The sequence below is a fragment of the Aptenodytes forsteri genome, unplaced genomic scaffold (assembly GCF_000699145.1).
Source record: "Aptenodytes forsteri isolate BGI_AS27 unplaced genomic scaffold, ASM69914v1 Scaffold15, whole genome shotgun sequence".
Taxonomy (NCBI): domain Eukaryota; kingdom Metazoa; phylum Chordata; class Aves; order Sphenisciformes; family Spheniscidae; genus Aptenodytes; species Aptenodytes forsteri.
Window position 1 is genome coordinate 8,248,034 of NW_008795129.1, and position 22,645 is coordinate 8,270,678.

A 22,645-nucleotide genomic window follows, 5' to 3' on the forward strand; every position below is an offset into this window, starting at 1 on the left:
GGGGGGGGGCGGTGTTGGTTGTCACGGGACTACTGCCTGTAACTTCTTTCCCTTTCGTCCTTGCACTATCAAAAGTAAACCTCATTTTAGTTACACTGCTGTTTCATTCTTTGCCTGATGCAGTTTCTCTCTTAGGAGCAGCAGCATTTCATGCTCGAGTGCTAAAGTTGATGTGGAATAACTGAGTGCATGAATCACTCCCTGTATTAATGGATTTCTTGATTTAGTCCCACCAGGTAACTGAAATGCTTTCTTTAGGGATTGCTCTAGGGAGACAAAACGTGTGCAGACAAATTTCTTCACCACAGATACACTTCATGTGGGAAGTCAAAGGCATGACTGATTTCAGCGATTGTTTCATTTGTGCCCCTGTAAGTTGGTATGGGTTGTTTTAACTAACTAAGCACATTAATAACTCCCATGGAGAAAAAAAAAAGAGAAAACCACAATTAACTTAAATATCAACAGATGAATTCAGCAAACAAAACTTTGTAACAGTGTTTCTGTGTAAACAAAAATGTCAAGAGTTATAGTGTACGGGTTCTTTATACTCTCTGGGTTTAACAGACAAGTAAAAAGACATTTCCTGACTGTATGGAAAAACGTATTTTGAATTCAAACACATTTTGAGTTTGGTCAGTTTGGGGTATTGAACGTCTTGTGCTGAAAAGAAACAACCAGAAAAGTTCAAACATTTTTTCCTCTAAATCCAGAGAGAGGTAAAAATTCTGCATTTTCCGAGAAGTAGTATATGATAAATATATTACACAATGGGATGTACTTTGGAACGTGATAATAAATATTTTTTCTTTAAACACAAGCCTGGAAAACTAGAATCTATACGAAGAAAATGTTGTTCCTTGTCAAAGTATCACTACCAGTTAGGTGTACTTAGCTATTGTACATTTTGTTAAAGTAGATAAACCATAAATAATTAGAGCGTTTTGTGTATGTTCAAAGTTAAACAGATATGCGAAGGAAGTTACAGTATATTTAAATCTCTTTACAATCACTTAACACAGTGTTTAACAGAAATCTTCAGGTAAAAGTGCATTATTTAAATATAATACACATAAAAGAACACTCTGGTTCCCTGCCTTCAGTTTCCCTAGAGGCAAGTAACTAAAATTATCTTTTGTTTAAAAAGGGGAGGGCAACAACACGTTTGTTTACAACATACAGTCCAAGAAAATTTCTTCATCCGCCGATCGAGAACCTGCAGATGTGAAGACACGGGAAGAGGAGACTCCTGTGATAGCTGACAGGCATCTTTCCAATCTACGACATCCCACTCAGGATTCCCAGATTCTGGATGTTAATCCAGCAGCATTGCCTGGATTAAGCATCTGTAGCACAGGGCACACAATTGCTGACCAGTTCAGACCGCAGCAGGTTCCTTCAAAGGCACTGCAGAAGGATTCAGTGATGTAAATTCCAGTTTTCAAAAAAATGAAGGACCAAATGCAGAAGAGGAGGGAACGTGACTGGGATCTTTCCACAATTTACTTTGCTTTTCTTGAATTCCGATTGTTTTGATGATGTAGGGTTTTTTTATAGTAGCCTAGAAATAAGGTATCAAATTTGTCCCTTCATATCTGAAATATTTTGCAGATGAAAATATTATTTGAATTCTGTTAATGATTTAGCAGTAGTGTAACCGTGCGTGTCAAAGAATGCTTTAATAATTAGGTGTATGTGGAAAGAAAAATGTAATATTAAATTGGCCATATGTGAGACAGGATTATCAACACTGAGATTTCGTCTTCATTTACAATGAGCTGTAACTTCTCAGATGATACCTCAGTGCTATAGTAGCACTATGCAAATATCTGGTTAGTGTACGTCGGTGGACAAGTTACATGTACTATCTTCATATAAACGGGACAGTCTTGCCTTGCGTATTACATTTGTTGTTTTAAGTCAAGCAAGATGGAAGAAGTTGAAGAGATACAGAAAGGGTAGTAAAAATGTTTAAACATTTCTGGGAAAATTTCCACAGAGAGAAATTAACACTACAAACCTGTTTTAGCTAAAATGAGATTGTCGGTCCTGATGATTTTATTATATGCATGTAATAAAAAATAACAAAAGCTCTACTGGATACTTTATTCAATTTGGCCCAGAGCAAAAGAGTAACAGGACATCGTTAATTAAGCACAGTTAGTTGATTAAAATGCATATCATAAAATCAACCAGGACGCAACATTTTGGTTTTGTTTTTCAACTGGGCAAAGAAAGTGGGCCGAACTCCAGTCTTCACACCATTCTGATTCACTGTAGCAAATGCCGTAATAACTAACCGGAGACCTTACTGTGCCTGTGCACACCAAGGTGTAAGGCTTTTATGGACCTTTCTGTCAGTCCCTTGTACCTCACTACGGTTTAACCAACTACAACGTTGAAAAAAATACTCTGTAAATCATGTATTAAATGATTGCTCAGAGTTAGAATCAACATCTCGTACCTGAACAGACCGTTCTGTAGGCAGTGGTGGTTATTATTCCATAATGTCACTAAAAGTCAAACCGCACGCAGACCTTTCATCCTTGCTCTGTGGACTGTCCGGCAAGACCTGCAGAGGTGGCGATATGAATCCCCGATACTGCTTACTTGACTTGGTTAACTTCTTGAGTTCACTGGTGAAGGAAATGCCTTTTCTTTTGTCATCTCGTGCTGCCTGTAAAAAAAAATAAATCATAGAAGTGGTTGAACAGGCTGTTTGTCAGCTGTGAAATAGGAATTAATATGAAACCACCCAACATGTTTCGAAGCAGGCCTCCCTTTTGAAATTCAGCGTGGCCGTGCTTTCATAGCCAAGTGCATTCTTCTGAATAATTTAATTGAAAATTATGCATTGTAAAAGATATGTTCAGCAAATTTGGTATAAACTTGTATAAAAATCTGTGCTTATGACACAGTTACTTTAAGGCAACAACTGCTGCGGATTGGTGGCATCCTCTGGAAAGGAAAACATGGCTCCTCCCAGCAGGCATGTACTTCATTCCTGCCATTTTCCAAAGCCTGAGATAAAGCAACAGAACAACTTTTTCACTGGGCAGGAATAAAGGGGACTTTATTCCAGTAGTTTTTAGGTTCTGCCCATTTGAACAGTCCTGCTTTACTGTGATGGGGAGCAGGGCATGCCCAGCCAGAAGATTTTGAAAAACAGAAAGCTAGCAGCAGAAGATCAAGGGTGTCATGGGATTTGCAGGCTGTGAGGGAATCGTGTTGCTGGATTTAACGGATGCAATTTTGCAAAGAACGAAAGTAAGGGGGGTGGGGAGAAAAGAGGAATCTGCTTTTTGCTGTAGTCTTTTCTCCCCACCCAGCCTCATGCCAGTCACGTCTCCCTCCCATTGACAGTACGTTCCCATTGAGCTGATCATACACCTTCTATAAAACCTGCTGCAAAGCATTTCATCTTTTACCTGAACCTGTTCTTTGAGTTTAAGGATAAATTTTCCTGCTCCCTTCCACTTGCTTTGGGCCTGAAACACACACTCTTGATCAGAGAGAATCCTCTGAGATGGTTTAGATGTTGAGGACTTTTTGTTTGCTGGCTCTTTCGTCACCTCTTCCAAGAGCACGTAATCACTTGGATTTGGATTGCTCAAAATGCTGTAGGAGTATTTGGCTTTGCAAAGAGTCTGTTTAAAAGCAGAAAAAAAGATGACAAAAAAGGCGGCATTCCCTCAGATTCAGGTTACTAAACTGATTGCTCAGCTAGTGGCGAGAACAAACCCCACCTTATCTTGTGTGAAACCAACCTCCACCCTACGCATTACAGACCTACTAAATGGGAACGTGTTGCTCACCTGCTGTATGACATCCTGAGCTGTGCTAAAGCGGGGAGCTTTGATGACAGTGCGTGGTTGCTCTGGGGAGACATCATGTACCTGAACAAAGAAACTGTCATCCTCAGAGCTGATGGCTGCATCTTCCTTGGCTTCTTGAAAGAGGTTTCTCTCGTTTAAATTCTATAGAAAAAAGGAGAGCCAAATTAATCTACTGCAGATTTTAGACAGAATTCCTCCCCACGCCTTCTCTCAGATAATGCGTTTCTCTCCAACCCCTTGTAACGTAGCTGGAATTCATAAGCTGTAAACACGGGCTGCGTATCGCACCCTAGAAGTGGACCAAACTCCTTGTTTTTCCATGCAAATTTGCAGCTGCATTTCTAGCTCCGAGATCTGAGGCTGCTACCTGCAGAAAGGCTCAAAATTACAGATAACGCTTTGAGGTACTAGCATCACAGGACAAGACTACAGCATAATTTTCACATACGCTAAGACAGATTTTAACTCTTCTGAAAGAATGGGGTTTGCCAGTGACACATTTGTGGTCACATACACTTACAAAGTAAGTGTTGCAGTCAACTGAATTAAGTAGGCTACTACATCCACAAGTGAATTTCTACCTAGTAATTTTTGCTCCAAATACTAGAAATAAAGGAAAACAGAATGCTGATTTGTGTAATACAATGGTAACTTGTCAAATTGAAGCTTTATCAAAAGTTGCGTCAAAATAATTAGTTAAAAATACATTTTTTCATTTTAAAGGATCCCAGAGGATCTCTGTCATTTGTGTATGTAAAATCTGTGTGTATAAACATATGTTACATATATTACTATGTTCAGGCTAAGCAAGCATTATTATATGCTGAACTGACCAAAGGAAATGCCTCTGAAAATGAGATCATTAAGTGTCTTTCTCTTGCTTTTTTGTTTCTCTCTCACAAGCCTGGGCACCAGCATATTTTCAAGCTGTGGATGTTTTGCTCATAGTTTAAATTGCAGTAATCACTCCATCTTCTTCCTTTAAATTTAAAGAAATCACTTATTTCATTATTTTAGGCTATCATTGATAATTTAATCAGCCTTTGAGGTTTTTAGAGTTCCTTAATATTAAAATCCTTTCTAATTTTTCCAAACAGAGAAGAAGTTGCTGACATCTAAAGTGATAATTGTAGTCTGGAGTTCTGTCATCTATGAGCCTTTGGTATTAACTATTATCCTCCTTTCTTTATATTAATTTCCTATCACATCAAAATCTAGATTTACATTAAATTAGAACTATCAGTCAAAACAGTATGCTAGTGGGGCATTGAACTGTTGAGTAAGCGATAATGATGAAACGCCACATAGCTGATCCTAGAGCTGAGTGAAGTTAGTGTCGCACAGGTGTATAAAGTCTAGTTGTGCTCACTCAGGAGTTATGTTTGGTTTTAAATGATGTACGCGGCATTGACATTACTCACCAAATAGGGAAACAAATACTGCACCCTTTTGTTTCCTGGTCCTAACAGCTATTTTTAGCTACCTTTGTAAATAACAATTTATCTAAAACAGACTTACTTCCTCTCGGGTTTTAAAGATAATCCTTCCAACATATCCTTCTTCTGGGAACCAACTGTTCAAAAGCTGCACTAACCCTTCTTCAGGACCAATCACTCTCTGGAATGGTGGTTTTCTGCATTCGCTCTTTTCTTTTGATATAAAACTTTTCTCTTCCATCAGAAAATAGTCTGCAGCACATGACTCGGTGCCTTTTGTGGTAGCCAAGAGCTAAGACAGACCAGAATACACACACAGCAATTAGAATGCTAAATATAAACACTGCATAATTAGTAGTTACAAATGAGAATGAATAAAGAAACTTTAAGAATCAATAACTATTCTCATAGCGTAGGCAAGATTTCTGATGTGCTATTTGTTATTCAGATATTTTACTCCAGGGTAATGTACTGTTCTCTTTAGCCTAGCCAAGCAGTTCAACTATTCCAGACAAGGCAGTACTATTTAAGCTTATTTCTGTCCTGTTTGGCTGGCCAGACAATTTATTCATAATCCCAGGACTGTACAGTCTTTTCCCACTGCTAGAATAACAATCCCTGTTGAGTTGACTGGTTTTTCTACTCATGAACTTAGCCCTCTAACTTTTACTCTTTATTCCTGTGGCGCTCAAGTTCAAAGAATTGCGCAGAAATGTTTGCCCTTGTTGTAAGGACAGCCCACTGCCTCCGTCGGTCAGAAAGATTGTTTTTCTCATCTGCATATGCCCAAATATTAAAATACTAACAGGGAATATGTTCTAAGATTATAAACCCATTCTCTGAAGCCAAGCTTGGGAAAATTTCACTGATGATAGCCTGCGTTTGCAATGCAGTTAATTCCACAGCAATACATTTCTAAAGCACCTCCCTGCTGTGATGAATGAAGTACAATGACCCTGCATGGGAGAAATGCAGGGAGATCGATGTCCAGAATTATGTTAGTGTGGATTCTTGCAACTAGTCTGCAATTCAGCGGGCAACTTACCTGATGGAGAAGCTGTGCAGCCGTGGTCCCCCCACTTACATTAAAAACAGTGAAAGGCTCCGGGCCTGGAATTCCATGAATCGTCACTTTGTAAGTCACAGCAGCTTTCCTTTCCCCCATGCTAAACAACTGTCCAGACAACATTCAACAGGTTACTGAATGTTTTCACACAGGCATGTTATTTTTAGGTTGCTTAAAAGAAACTGTACACACAAGTTGTAAGGACCTTGACAGAGCAAAGCTATCCAGCTAATACATGTCTCTTACACTACAGATCAAGGCATTAAAAAAACCCCCAACAAACCAACCCCCCAAAAGACCCCAGCCCACCCTACCTTGAAGCTGAAGAGAAAGAAGAAAAAGGAAGTTTTCCAGTGAGAATACATAAACTGCCACTGAACAAAGGGTGGACCTCCATCGCTCACTATCTGTGTTCTAGCTGAGCTCAGGCTATTTGGATTCAGCGTATGAATTCAGCTTCGTTTTACCCTCCAAACCATTTATGTTCTTCCTTTCTGCCCTAGTAATTCACCAAGATATGTGTTCGGCATGTATTCACAGGAGGATAACATCTGCAACACATCTGCTGCACACACAGTAGCTCAGGAGGTTTTATCTAACACTTTAGGAATCAGCAAAATGATAATATACATGCTTAAAGTTACTAAAACACAAGTAACCTGGGTAACCTAACATTAAGGGCTATTTAAAAAAAAATACATCATATCCATCCATGCATGCATACATACGTATTGTCATATATATTACACACACGTGTATGTATACATATTTGTACACATAAGCATATATATGTGTGCACCCACACACATAAAAATACGTATATATTTATGAAAATACAGACTCCATCTTTTCCTGTAATAGAATTCAATTTTACTCTCATTATTCCAAAGTTGTTGGTAATTTGCATCTTTCTTTTTTTGTCCCAAATGCATTGCTTATGATTCATGCATAAAGGAATGCATGAGGCAGCTCTGAACCTCGCTGCTCAACCACACTCCTCCTCCAGCAGAGGAGTTCTTGTGCTCTACCTAAACACACCTTTGAAAAGATTTACCCTCCCACAGTTTCAGCCAGGTGGGAGAACCTTACTTCCACCAAAGCCCAGAAGAATTAGGCATCGAGGTACTTCTGAAAATGTGCAGGTTTAGGGGCTAACAGCTTTGAACAGCCTGGTTCTAGAATTCTTCAGACCATAGTAGTCATTAAGACAAGAATACATGGCATTCACAAAAAAAAAAAAAATTACATTACCACAGATGCAGGCAGAGCGTTTCCAGAGGGACTTTCTTCCATTCTCCGACTGTTTATGAACAAACTAGAAATTTCTAATGCTTCATTGTGCAGGTTATGGAGCTGGACGTGTCTATAGCCTAAAGAGAAAAAAACCCTTCTGTAAGTACTTTGCCACATCCTAGGACACCAGTCTCATAAACGGAAAACTCAAATTTGCTATACTTCTAGCTACCATTTGCCACACCTATAGGATTTAAAGCACTGGAATAACACTGCATTAACACTCTTTGTCTGTACAACAGTGGAACGAAAATGCTGTGAACTGCTGAGTGGCTAATACAGCCGCCTACCTTTGTTTTGCTGTAATATTCAATATATTCATATATTAAATAGCTAAATATTAGAATATGAATGAAACGAGGACAAATTCTCACTGGGAAAATGCATGTCTGTGGCCAGATCTCCTCATACGCTAAGACTGTTGCGTGCTATTACAGTGGCACGAAGCAAACGTGAAAGTATTTTTACCGTTCTGCTGAAGAGCTGCTGGCAATATGGAAACTCCCTCCCCCAGGTGTCATAGAATCTTCATCTCATAGATGAGGTGCTTCCTCATCTCTCTCTCACCTTTTTTCACCCTTCCTTCACCTCTCCTCCAGCCACGGCTGCAAGAAGTGCAATTCCCCTCTGCCCAGTGATCACCAGTTACAGCAGTTTCTTGGGCAAAGGACAAGGCAGGGAGTGAAACCACTCCACGCTTCCTAAGGGAGCGGCAAGTCTCAAGGTGAACACAACCTCACAGCCACACCTCAGGATCGGAGCAACCGCGTACAAGATGCCCCAGTCTCTGCAACAGCACAAGATCTGACTTTTTACAAGTCACTAGGGCAGCCTCCAGCTCCCAGGGAGTCTATTAGATCAGCATCGTGCTGCCAGGGCAAAGTATGTTGTCTGATATTTGCTCCCTGTCTCCTCCAGAAAAATGCAACCAGCTGATTAAAAATATCCCTCCGGCAGGATTCAGTCCAGGAATCTGCTGGACCATTTTGGCATAGGGTGTCACTACAAACTATACTGTACCTCTTTTTAGAGCTTTTAGGGGAATGATTCTCTGAGCTGTTACAGCTGAGCTGTTATTTTCAACAACTGCGAACCGAAGAAAGACCAAATCTTCAAAGTGAACACGGAAAAGGAACTGTTCATTCCACATGGGGTTGAGAGTGTTGCGATGAATGGGCTTCGTCCGGAAATGGCAGCTATCCAGAGGCATCCCCAGCACATCGATTTCAATGCACGGACTGCCCGTGCTATTGCTAGGGCAGACGTTCTGTCCGGACACAATCTGAAGCCGAGGAGTACACAGAGAAACCAATTAGTGGAGCAATTCTTTTACTGTCACAATTCTGAGCTAAATATTGTTTATCACACTCCTAAGCACAGTTTGTTAACATGCTGATTTAATTACGCTTCCCTACTTTTGTAACTGCCAGGACAGTAATTTCAGAAGCAGAGCCGCTTCAACCCCCCCCATACCGTTGCTACGGTATCTTTCCTCTGAAAAAAAAAATACACTATACATCATGAGCGTAACCATTCAAGGCATCTGAAAGTTAATCCAGAAGGAATGTACCAGTAACGTAGTCAAAAAGGATCAGATTTTCTTCTCCATTACTCTGGGGTGATGGCACTGATCTCTGGCTTGCTTTGGCATCCACAACACAAGTATCAGGTGTGCAATTACCGCAGCTGGGAGAATTTTGGTTCTTATGAATCTCACTTTTCTGAAACATTTCCTGGAAGGGACTAGCTTCTTAGAATATATTTTTTTTTGGCCATAAATCCATGAATGATATGTCTTATTATATAACTTCAGAAAAAATATTTTTTTAATATTCAGTGCAGCTTTTCATAATGGCTTTTTGCGTAGCTTCTCAAGTGTTCACAAACGTGTGAAACATCCAGGCACATCTATAATTTTACACAGTTGTGTAGTCCCAGGGAAAACACTTTCAGGACTGGGTTTCGACAAATATTGTAAAGGAAACAGTGAAAGTAGCTCTGGATACAAACCAGCCAATAAAATAAAATAAAGACAATTATTTGCTCCTTCCCCCTCCAATTTCTTTTAGCTATGCTGACCTTCAGAAGTACAAGCAACAATTAAAGGTTCAATCTTTTCATACAGAAGCGTGACTGTAATGCTGGTTAAAGACTGTAGTTAAACGTTGTCTACTTCTATCTGTTTGGCTATATGAAATTCCCTTTTAATGTACTTACTGTTAAAGAATATATAGCTGGCTCCTTATTATCAAGATCTCTTTCTAAAGGACAAAACTGCTGGTACATGGAACAATTTTTATCCCACAGAACAGGAGGTTTCAAAACATATCCACAGCCGCCATTAGCCTCAAACATCGCTGCATTAAGTTGCAGAGGAAGATCTGTGAAAGTAAGGCAGCCAAAACTGACAAAGAGCAATGGTACACTGGAAAAACTGTAACAGTGAAGACAAAGACATGTTTTAAGTATCTTTTTTTAATTTTAGTTGTGTACTATTAATTCATTCTTGGTTTTCAGAGATAGCTATAATTTACGTATCCAATCTATCCAATACTTAATTATACAAAACTATAAGAACAATTCATTCTTTTCTATCCCTTTCCATTGTCTTTATGCAACTGTAGGGCTTGCCTACACCTATTCTCTGAGAAGTTTCCAGGTATTTGCCCTGAACTGCAGAATGAAAAAGCACTGACTGTGTAGCTTTGCGGATCCCCCGTCGAAAAGGTGAAGGAACACAAGATAGGATACCAAATGGCCCAAAAACGTTTTGATCAACATTAAACCAGCATCCAAGGCGGCACTTCTAAATAAAAAACAGTTCAGTACCTTTTTATACTTGAAATTATCAGAAAGGGATAACAGCTACTTGAACCGGGGAAAAAAAACAACCTTCAGCAATAAAATAAAAATAAAAATGGAATGTGTTGCTGTCCAGGCACTTCTGTGCTATCAGGAGATCTGCTGCATTGGCATAAAGCTCCTGAGCTCTAGGATCGCTGCTCTCATGGACCAGATTGTCATGGTATGAACCTGCTTGTGCTGGGGCACAGAGACAGGTACATCCCCTTGTGACAGCAGGTAAAAGCAAACATCAAATACAAATTCACAGTTTAAGGACTTATTTCACATTTAAAATGTATTAAAATGTGCGTTCGTGTACCCATACCATCTGTTTGGTAGTTAAGAGCCACGAGCTGTACGCCATGGAGCCAGAAGATCAGTGGATGGGGATTTGAGGAGTCAATGCGCGTGGCAGCAGGGTAGGTCCTCAGGAGCTGACAAGTGGTGTGCTGGATCAGCTTCTGAGAGTACCGCCTGCACAGCCGCTTAGCAGCGTTCTCGTTCAGGGAGGAGATATGATAGCACTTGGGCGTCCTTATGATAGCACTGAGAGAAGCTGGAGAGTTGTAAGGACAGCAAGGATCTTCCCAGGTCTGCCGCACCACATCAAAAGGACCTGGAAAATAAACAGTACCTTCACGTTACAGCTGCAGATCTAGAGATTCCAAGAATTCAATGTCTTCTAGTGAAGTATGTGTGCATACTGTGGTTGTGGTAGAAAAAGGGGATCCTGGAAAATGACACTACTCACTATAAGTGTCACATTCCTTCTTATACAGTAAGAACAATCCATGAGAGGAAACATAATGTTTAAATATTGAAATGATACTGTGATTAGATGTGCTAACAACCATTTTCATAAATAAATACTTAATTGGCATTTGCCTAAATAAAATAATGGAATAAAATTCCATTCTTCTCATTTATACATTTTACATGAGGAAGGGAGGCAAGATTGAAACCCATCTGCCAAGTCTCCAAACAGGCAGCCTAGAGAGTGCCGTTATGAGCTAGGGGACAAAGCCAGCAAAATACTTCTATCCTCTAGAATTAGGCGCTAGACTTCTTCCTTTTTAGGACACTGGCCTCTAGAAGGGAATCTAACCTGTCTGCTGCAGCCGTGCCCTTGGTCTGAAAGAAACGCAACGTTCCTTGAGCCACAAAATGAGTACAAGAAAGGGTGCAAGTCTGTAACTTTCTGTTTATGGCAGTCACCTGAAAGGCAGGGGATCTGGGTCCCATCCCTGCTCCAGAACCTTTTTTGTACTTTCTTTGTATTTCTTTACATCTGTTCATACGCAGAAGTACAATTTCCAAGTTCACAAACTGAATCACCTGTGGAGTCTAAATACCTCCAAGGTGGAACACGGGAGTTTGCACGATTACACGTTTGGACTTGGCTGAATTTTAGGCAACTAAGTCCTACTTCAGACACTAAAAATCCTTTTCTGGATCCAGCCCAACAGTTCTGCCTTCCATTTGTACTTTGAAAATATTCGTTCATACCTTTTAAAATACAAATTTTACTTAAAATGTATGTTAGTTTTGTATCATTTATGAGTTAGGGTCTTCATAGTCCTGACCAAGTAATCCTATTTTAACATATCCACACTCAACACTTCAGTTATAATAGTGTTACTGTAATAGTTGCTGCGCTAACGAAAAACCATTCCAAAGTTCAACATCTTGCACATTGTAAAGTATTTGATCTTTAACAACTTGGTCTGATACATGTGTTGGATTACAGAGTCATTCCACGTGACTGGTGAAAGAAGATGCTAACTTTACCTTTTCCAGATGCTTTGGCAAGAGCAGCTGACTCCCCAGGGCTCAGCCTGCCAGGATTGTTGCCAAAAATGGACTTCCTGCTTTTTCTTTCTTTTCCTCTGCTAGAGCCAGATGGGTTTAGAGTTGACAAGCCTGTTCCCATAAATGTAAAATAAATGAGCCAAAAAACATGACCAAGAGGGCATGACATTTTCCATCATATTTTACATTATTTTTGAAGGCATGAATACTCCTGTTATATAGTACACAGGGCAAGCAGTGTATTTTTCTCCATAATTTAATTTTAACGTCTTTATGTACATACATGCCTTTATATATGAATATATTATGTATGCTTTTAAATATAATGTATATTAAAACTTATATGAAGCAATACAGACATACAGTTATCTCTCTGTGATAGAACTTTTCTCCATTTTACTTTTTCGCTTGAGGAAGGCAGTGGCTCTGTCTCAAATTACCAAATGGTCCTAATTAATACTAAAAAATTCTGCAGTAAGTTCTAATGTATTCATCCTTAGAATAATTTTTAAAACCCCCTCCTTTCTACAGAAGCAATAAATCTGTACAGCAGTGAATATAATGGAATTCATCTAGGATAGGATACCTACATAATTAAATAAATGCAAAAATATGATTTAAAGATATAATGTAAAGGAAAAAGCCCAAATGCTGTCGGTTAAACGGTTTAACCTCAAGATGTTTTCAGAGTTATCTTCTGCTTAGAATTTGTATTTCAATGACGGGAAATATGGTAGGTGTGCAAAATCCATTAAGCGTTTAATAGCCAATATGTACTAGAAATGGAGCTGGAAAGCTCTAGTATAGCTATTATTCAAACATCTGTATTCCAGCAAAATAATCATTAAAATCATGATCTAAATCCCAGTGAAATAAACAGACTTAATCCCCCTTAAGGTCAGTTTCTTTCTGTTGACTTGGGGAGAGCACATGGCAGACCAAAACTAAAATAAGTCAAAATGCACGACAGTTATTCTGACACCCACAGCAGTGAGGTGTGGGATGCTCTCACAGACCCAAGATATACTTGTGATATAAAATGTAACAAAGCAAGTACACTGTTATTTGCCTAACTGACGCACAAAACGACCCTCACGAACTCACATCAATTCACACCTGCCTAAAGACAGTTCTGGATTTAAGACTAATATTTCAACTACAAATGTAAATCACAAAGAGGATACATTGGACTCTCTTCTACTGAAGTCTGTCCACAGCTGTAAATGTTCAGCTCTCAATCTTTACGGCATGTCTACATATACTTAGTAAAATTATGCTGATAGTTTCAATGGAACTGCTTGGGTTAGTAAAATTTAGGATATACATAAATGTTTTCAGCGTTGGAGACGTACTGTCTCTTCGGGCCAAAGCATACACATAAACCAGAAGATGGTAGAAGCTGAGATCAAGGAATACGAACTGACTAGAAGAATGAGGAGTTGGGCACTGTGCGCTTCCAGCACTATTTAATCCCAGTTTTCAACGGATCAAATGGTTTTGGCAAGCAAGATCCAGGTTTCAAAATCCTGTTGTGAAGACAGTCACTGAGGAAACAGACTAACCTCATAAATCACCAGAGAGTGCAGTGCAAAACACCAGGGTTAACCGAACCCAATGCGATGGCCACAGGGTAAGCTGCAGCTGGGAGTTTTCTCTCAGTCTTTCCCATGGCCATGCTTTGCATGTGACACGCCTCCTCCCAGAGGCAAGCTCCATTTTTCACTCCCAGTTAAACTTGACTCCAAAATATAGCATCACCTATTCACAGAATCATAAATTCATAAAATAATGGAAGTTGGCAAGGATCTGGAAGTCATCTGGTCCAACTCTCTGGTCAAAGCAGGACCAGCTTAGATCCCACCATACTGCACGTAGATCCTATCATACCGCCATAATGACAGAGTAAATGTTTTGCATTTCCCTACAACATCTACGCTATATCCTTACCGAATTTAGTGCCCATCTCTCATGTTAGGTATAACCATGCTGCTTTACTGCCTTTAGATTTTTAATCCAGAGGATGGCAAACTTCCCTGCCCTTCTTATTCTAACCATGCTCAATTAACAGTTTAAACTGTAATTGTCACCTTCTCACCATGTGTTTCAGACCAACAGCCAGTTAGTCTGCAGGTTTGCAGACCTTGAAAAAGAATTTACGGTACTTTTGTATGTAGGGTGCCCTTTTTTATGTTCACTTTAATTTCTTGAAAAGTGATACCATAGGGGCAGATCGTCTGATACAATGGAGATGGTGACTGAATTTCATGCTGGTCAGCTCAGGTGACTCCCTGCTCTCTGCACTTGATTGTGCAGATCCTGGTTTTATGTACTGAACTTTCTCTACTCATTGTGTAAGGATCCTCAGCACCAAGGCAACGAGCCATGTGCCAGTGGGTTATAGCAGTACTTTGCTCAAGTATGCTTCACTGCCCTCATCTTGGGTGACCCAAAAGAACAGACCTTCACCCTCTTAAATAATGGTATGATGGTACCCACCAGACTGAAATTGAAGTTAAGCAAGGACCGTAAGGGTCAAAAACCACTGAAACAGCAAGAGTTGTGGTGAATTGCTGGAACCCAGCAATCTCTGGGTTCCTTGTTACCAGAGATTTTATAAACAAGAAAAGTTATTTTCTCCACATGATAAATTCTGTTTTGACCAGGGAGCACTTAGGGAAGTCTGTATTACTCAGTAGGCTAAGATAAGTGAACATAACGGTCCTTGTCCTTTTTTATAGTCACAAATCAGGGATTAATATTCAGGGACAGAGGCAACTGTAAACACAGAATAGAAATACATGAAGACAGGAGAAATAAAGTATTTACACCGTTGATCAGCCACTGACATGAATTCTGCCGTCCCTATTTCCAAAACTCTTGCATTTTCTGAGTTGGTTAGGAACCCAGTCAATAAAGCTACATAGTCATGGATGTACCAGCCTTGTTCTCATCATTATTAGTGGACAATATTGGGGTATGGCAGTGCACCATATCTGTGCCCACCAGCTGAGCAGAGGAATCCAACCAGTAGCATGGTGGCCATGGAAGTCTGCATATCTTGCAGAGAAGGCAGTATTTGTGTCAAAGGAGACAAGGTTTGTTGGAAAACTAATTTCTACAGCTTCATGTGTTCGTCTGTGAAAGGAACTCATTTTCTTAATTGTTCTATTCACGTCCCCTTTAAAGCAAGAGGAAAAAAATCAGATAAGGAAAGCAGGTATTTCTTTTATAACTGAAATTACATTAAAAAATTGAAATATTTTAAAGTTTTCTTAGAACATCAGAACTTGTGTGTCAAAATGCTTGGAACAACTTAAACTATCTCTGTTTAATCTTGAATATCATTCTTTAAAAGAAAATATTTTATTTGAAAGATATTGCATTGCAGATTTCATTAAAAAGAGTATCAGATTTGAATTTTTAGAAGTTGTTATTTTTACAAGTGACACCTACAATTCTTAAAGTTACAGAAGATTATAAAAGAATGTGTCTCCATTTTCAGCATGTTTATCTTGCCTATTTGACACTATTTTATGTTTGGTTAGCTTCTCTAATCTGATTATAGTTCTATTTGTGTAAGATCATGATTTGGCAGAATTGTTAACTTTTCCACAGAGAACCATTCCACTAAAAAGCAGATTTTTCATTCAAAACATTAAACACATCAATAAATTCTCAATTTAAAAGTATTTATGTACACAGTATGAGCCAAAACATACTCAACCTCATGTTTCAGTACTGAACAAGTAACTATCAGTGATCTCTTCAGTTACTCCCTCTCCTTTTCTTCTGCAAACATTATTCTTCCTACTGTACAAAAGAAGACCCTCCTATTTCCTTAACCCCTTCCATAAAGAGTGTGTGTGAGTGTGCAATCAGCTGTCCTCACCCACCCCGTGAAAAGGCTGCTTTACCCCCCTGGCAAATGGCTCCCCTCCTATCCACTTAGGAAAGAACAGAAGATGCAGCTGTAGGCAAAGGTGAAAGACGCTAAAATAAGGTCACTTAAAGAAATGTGACAAGCTCTTCCTGCAAGGTTTGAAGAATATTTTCCTTCCTAATTCAGTAAATCCTTACATGGAAACTCGGAGCTCTTAAGATAAAGCTTTCTGTCATTTGGCAATGAAGCAGTTGTCTAAGTTGTGAAGACTGGCAAATTTCACTTTTGTAAACATTTTAATATGACAAACAATATGTCTTCACGTAATTTACGTACACTACTTCTCAGCCAGGAGCTGCTATTATGTAGACTATCAAGTCATCAAGAAAAAAAGCTCCTAGACTACTTCAATTTGAAAATGCTTGTACTAACTGATTCAAAACAATGTCTCCAAGCATTAGAAAGCCTAAAGCAACAGAACAGGGCACCGTACTTACCAGGGAACTTTACCGCTTGACAGTAAATGACAAGATCTGATAGCTCTGGGGCTATCTGTCTGCTTTCCTTCTTATTTTGCAGAAGATAAAATTCTTCACCCAGCTCCATGTCGTACACCTAAGTGACAGTTCCAGGAACATATAATAATAAAATTACTGAATGTGAAAGTACTCTTGCATATCTTATATCCTCAAAATTCTTTCTCTCATTCTTCCTATATGGTTTGCTGCCTTCACCTAACAGACCTCCACGTGCAGGTTTATGCATCGATACCTGTTACTGATACTGGAATAGTGTGCAAAGGCCTCAGAGTCAGTTCTACAAACATTTAGACAAAAAACATCTGTGTTCAGGAGAAACTACAATTTACTAAATAGCAATGCAGTGGTTCAGTTGTCAGATGATTTAATAAAAGGTAATGTGGTTATCTGATATCATAGTGCAATATGTTAAAGTTATTTATATATACACAAAAGATGCTGAAGATTCAGATGAAATCTTCAGTTCCACTGATGTTAACGGAAATCAGATATCTAAACAAACTTCCGGATTTAGCTTCAATGAAGTCTTTCACTGAGAGCAATGACAGTTAAAATCTTCAGCCAAACAGCCTGTTATATAACAGAGCCAAATAACCTCTGAGGACTTTTCTTGAACAGTGTATGTTGAGCGTTTGTTCTATTTAATCTATTTTCTCTGGTGTGTTCCCATGCTTTCCACTATTTGTCTTCATTAAAGCCATTTGCCACCTGATGTCTCAGTTACCTAAACTGCTCAAATCCTTTTGAAGCTGGTTATATATCAAAGTGTGGCTGAGAAGAAAGGGGGGAAAAGCAGAACTACCTTTCCTTTATTATTGTAAGTAGCACAATCAGCCTTCTTTATTCGTTTGGCAGTCTCTTCATTATATTCAAACTGCAGTTTATCACTTGGTAATTTATTCTCAGGTCGGTCTTCGAGAATGTTATCTAAAAATTAATGGGATTTTAATAAACATAAAGCCAAACAATTTCAACTGGAAATTTAATTTGAATTAACAGTATTTGTGGACAATGCTGTGACTCTCATCTGAATAACCAGATGCCAAAATAATGCATTTACTGGTCAAAGCATTCTCTTTTAGTAGTAACTTTCTACTTCAAAAATTTAATGCTCGGCTTTGGTTAATACGTTGCACTTCTTTAAAAGCCCATCCTTTTGTGCTCAGAAGATGCTTAAAACAAAATCATCTAATGAATTAAGCCTGCCATCTGAAAACAACTGATATTCCTGAACAACAAAGAATTGCTCAAGTCCAAACACAATTAACCAAATCAAACATGTACACGTCTTTGCACAGCAAGTTTTGGCTTTCTTCTCCTTACATTCACCACGAACAAATATTTTTTACAGCTATAGAAATTCCTCTTCAAAGCTACATATTTATCAGAGAATAATACACCTACTAATTGGTCTTTCTGGACCAAAATATTGTAACTGTCACAAAAGGAATGGTTTTATTTCATTCCTGATATTCCTGATGCTTTGACCATATTCTTTTTATGCATAACCAGTGTCACACATGCAGCCTTCTAACAGTTCCTGAGCAGTTAACAATGCCATATAAAAATACCTGATTGCATTTTTAATATAAAGTAGAAAACATATATTCACGCTGTCACATTTGACAGACTGGAGATGCAGTGCTGATTTCATGCAGTTAAAATGCTCAACCAAATGGCCTTTACCTTCCTGGCTGTTAGGAGCAGGAGAAGCATTAAGGACATCAGCTACAGGGAAACGGAGTCAGAGAGGGAATAAGAGTAAAGGAAATTAAGATTTACAGCCAGAGAAATGAAAATTAAGTGTCAGTTGTAAAACTATTAGCCTTACGCAAACCTAATGTATCAGTAAGGAAAACAAAACTGAAAATCTTTTAGAAAGTTTACAGACCATTATTTAGATTAGTTTTGCCAAAATATTAACGTAGTTTTGCCAAAATATTAACGTAATTAAAGATTCCAAAGAATAATCATTGTAATAAAGCAGTAAACCATGTCGCAGATTCCTTCATGTATTGGAAGGTGTGAATGTTTCTTGCTAGCTTCAGATTTCTCAAACCTTCTCTTAACTAGAATATTGCTCAAACACCACTTACTGCAGTTAGCTTGCAATATTTTCCTGGCAAGTGTGTTAACAAAGATCTAAGTTTTTCACAGCGATTTACATCTACACTGTCTCCACCCTGTCCCACACAGGGAGTATTCTCAAGTAGCCAGTTAGACCAACTTTCTAGCAAAATGCAACTGGAGGCAGCACTGGCACCAAACTCGTAAATTTTCCTGTTAGCATAAATAATACTGCTAGCCCACAAGCAGTGTCAGGTCCTTAATTCTGTGACTATTTTTTAAATCATTAACACAGAAGCAAGTAATGTAAATAAGAGACCAACTGGAAAGAAGTCCTGTGCTGCAGGGCATGCTCTAGCCTTACATCTTCTCTGAACATGGTACCTAGAACTTAAACAGGTACCCATTAGACTTAAACGTTCAATGAGTGAAGTACTTTACCTAGGAGAACATGCCCAACTGCGTCAGACAAATGGTCCATCTAGCTCGGCATTCTCTTTCTGACAGTGGCAATGGGCGATGCTGTTTAAAGAGAGCCACTAGTCATGGTCTACTTCCCTTGTACCACCCCAACGTCCACAACTGCTGAATATTAGGGATGTTGCACCATACATTTCTACCTATAACATTTGCTTATAAACCTGTCCATGTACTTGTCCAATCCTTTTTTCAATCTGCTGATACTGTTTGCCTCTGCAGTTTCCCATGGCAGCAAATTCCAAGTTTACTACCAGCTGCACAAAGAAACTTTATTTTACCTGTTCTAGACTGATCTTTCCCTTGTTTTACTCAGCACCTCCTAGATCTAACAAGTAACAGTTCTGTACTCCGCTTATCCACAGCTTCATGATTTAGTAAACCTGCTTCAAATTCACCCCTCGGTTCTCTTCTCTACCAGCTGGAGAATTCCAGCCTTTTCAGACTCATGCAAGCCACTGCCACACTCCCTTTACTTTGGTTGCACTTCTCTCTAACTTCCTTAACTCCACCATATCCTTCTCAAGATCTGGATGCAAGAACTGGACACAGAACTCAAGCTGTGGCACATTAAGGTTTTATATAGAAGCAAAAATATGTTTTGTTTTCAGTACTGTTCCTGATGATCCCCATCTTTTGGCTGTCACTGCACACCAAGCTGAGGATTTCAGAGGACTTTCAATAGTTCCATGATCTCCCAAATTGTTACTGCCATTGTTGAGCTTAGAATCACATAAGCAAGGTTTAAGTTTTTTTCCCCTAAATGTATTACCTTATGTTTATCTACACTGAAGCGCATCTGTAACTTTTTTGTCCCTTTGGTCAGTTTTGTGATCCATTTATGGAGTTTAACAATGGTGCAGCATTTAACTACCCAAAGAGCTTGGTACCACTTGTACCATCACTGCTGTCTCATTGGGTAGACGCGCTGTGATCTACTTTGATATATTCTCTGAAAATTACCAATGAAAAATAACAAGTAACCCATTTAGATGCATCCAGCTTGTTCAATCCATGCATGGGGGTTTTGACAAATGTCCTTTGACAAAACTTGAGAGGATTAAATGCTTCTGACTCCAGCTGTTTGCTCTACCAGAATCTACCAGCCCCACAGCAAGAGAAGCAAAACAAGATGCATGACTTCAGCTCAGCCGCCTCAGTCTGGCCCATTCTGTCCTTCATCTGTAGTTAAATCAAACGTGTCTGACTGAACTAGAGAGCTAAGGAAGTAGTGGATGTTACTAACTGCAGTATTTTTTATCACTTCTGGCATGCCAATCATTATATCCAATCTATAAACTGCCCCTAAAGGTGGATTTATGCTAAACTGCCAGTTCCTGAAGGCTAGGATAGCTGAAGCATAGACAGCACATGAACAAGGCAAGGCAGTAAGCATGCCTTGCCATTTTTCCACTGAACAGCTAAAGCTTTAATAAAGACATCTTCATTGAACAAGCCAGGGACTCAGTGGCTTCTCTACCTTTATGCATGAAGTGAACAGCTGATGCTGAAATTGTAACTAAAAAAGGTACTTCAGGGGTCTCTGGTATTACACAGTAACCAAGGAGGACTTTGGAGCATCTGCATCTCAGGTCAATTTAATGGCAGTCATGCAGATGCAAGGGCTAAGCCTGTTGTGAACCTTGAGCTTTCCGGTGTCTAAACTCCTTAGGGAAGACCATACAGGAGAATGTAGATAGAGTACACGATGAACACAATAATTTTTGCATAATATAAATAATATAAAATATAATTTATAAACACTACAACTTAGCATACACTGCACAGTTAAAACATCTAATGGTTGGAGTTGAAGTCACATTCAAGTCCTCTACACAGTCAAATTATTTTCACAGTATTATAGACTACTGCACCACAGTGCCACCGAGGACATTTAGTACATCTTCCTCTCACGAGGTAAGATCAACTTACTACATCATACCTGAACTAGGATATTTACATGCCTTACTGCTACAGTTCTAACAACAGCACTGTAATAAATAAATAAATAAATACATATTGTTACCATCAGAGAGAGATTCATAGTCATAGTCATATTCATCCTCTTCATCTTCTTCCTCTTCATTGGTAGGTGTGGAGCTGCTAGCGCCATTGCTAGCCTGTGCTTGCATATGTGCCAGCTGGTGAGCCTACAGCAACAGAACCATTTATTACATTATTGGTAAGTATTTTTAAAAAGCAAAGGAGTTTTCATCACTGTTTGCATCTTATTTTATTTATATGAAAGCACTGAATATATATAATGAGAAATAAGTAAGATTGTTAAGATCAAACTAAAATACAATTTTAAGGGTTTGAATATAAAGGAAACTTGTATTGGTAGGAAAACACTCAGTAAGATATGAAACCTGACTAATTATGGGAAAATGTCCACTTTGCACATTATTGAGAGCAAGACTGCCTTTTTCCAGTCTGAGGTATGCTGTTTTGGAAACAGTTTAAAACTTTTTAAAAAGATGGAGAATGTCCATATACTGGTACGATCAGTGTGATTTACTTATTCTGATACAAGAATTCAATTCTAATTCAATTGTGTTTACATTTTGGGTAAAAGCAATTAGTTTTCAAGGATTCAATCTAATTGCTGACTAACCATAGACATTGCTAAATTGAGGCTACCAGAGATGCAGCTCTAATTTTTAGAAACCAAAAAAATTCTCATATAGGTATAAGCACTACTTGAATTGCAGAGTCCCCCCAAAAAGGGCGTAAGAAAGAGAGTATTTGCCTGGCTTGAATGTGAAAAAAGAAACAAAGCAGAATTCTACTAAAAATTACTACATACTGTACATATACACACATACTGTGAATGCATATCACTATTTCTCAACAAACATGAATAGCAAATGTTATAGCCTCAGAGTGAAACTTCATTTATGTTTATCACATAGGGCATGTGGTGCTAATCATAATATTATTAAGTATTATAAAACTAAAATACACTAAAATTTTGTTATGCTGTATACTTTACTATATGTCTTGTCTACTTGTCTACTTGTTTACTATATGTCTTGTCTACTACAAGAAGAGAGCCAAGGAGAATCTCCATCCTTTATTGGATGCAAGGGGGAACATTGTCACTAAGGATGAGGAAAAGGCTGAGGTACTCAATGCCTTCTTTGCCTCAGTCTTTAACAGGCAGACCAGTTATCCTCAGGGTACTCTGCCCCCCGAGCTGGAAGACGGGGACGGCGAGCAGAATAAACCCCCCGTAATCCAAGAGGAAGCAGTCAATGACCTGCTATGCCACCTGGACACTCACAAGTCTATGGGGCCGGATGGGATCCACCCGAGAGTGCTGAAGGAGCTGGCGGGGGTGCTCGCAAAGCTGCTCTCCATCATTTATCAGCAGTCCTGGTTAACGGGGGAGGCCCCGG

At 39.0% G+C, this 22,645-nt stretch overlaps 1 protein-coding gene across 1 annotated transcript in view; it reads right to left on the minus strand.

Moving 5' to 3' along the window:
• Positions 1-22,645, minus strand: part of PLCE1 (phospholipase C epsilon 1) — a 141,743-nt gene continuing 119,098 nt past the window's right edge. Inside the window, exons 20-33 of the mRNA XM_009277763.2 lie at positions 21,274-21,397; positions 17,506-17,630; positions 16,662-16,779; positions 12,264-12,395; positions 10,801-11,091; positions 9,849-10,012; positions 8,652-8,913; positions 7,590-7,708; positions 6,318-6,446; positions 5,355-5,564; positions 3,816-3,977; positions 3,429-3,647; positions 2,465-2,677; positions 1-1,407 (exon numbers count right to left, since the gene is read on the minus strand). Coding sequence (XP_009276038.1) covers positions 2,498-2,677; positions 3,429-3,647; positions 3,816-3,977; positions 5,355-5,564; positions 6,318-6,446; positions 7,590-7,708; positions 8,652-8,913; positions 9,849-10,012; positions 10,801-11,091; positions 12,264-12,395; positions 16,662-16,779; positions 17,506-17,630; positions 21,274-21,397 — 2,235 coding nt within the window. The 3' untranslated portion in view covers positions 1-1,407; positions 2,465-2,497. The remainder of the gene's footprint in view (positions 1,408-2,464; positions 2,678-3,428; positions 3,648-3,815; positions 3,978-5,354; positions 5,565-6,317; positions 6,447-7,589; positions 7,709-8,651; positions 8,914-9,848; positions 10,013-10,800; positions 11,092-12,263; positions 12,396-16,661; positions 16,780-17,505; positions 17,631-21,273; positions 21,398-22,645) is intronic.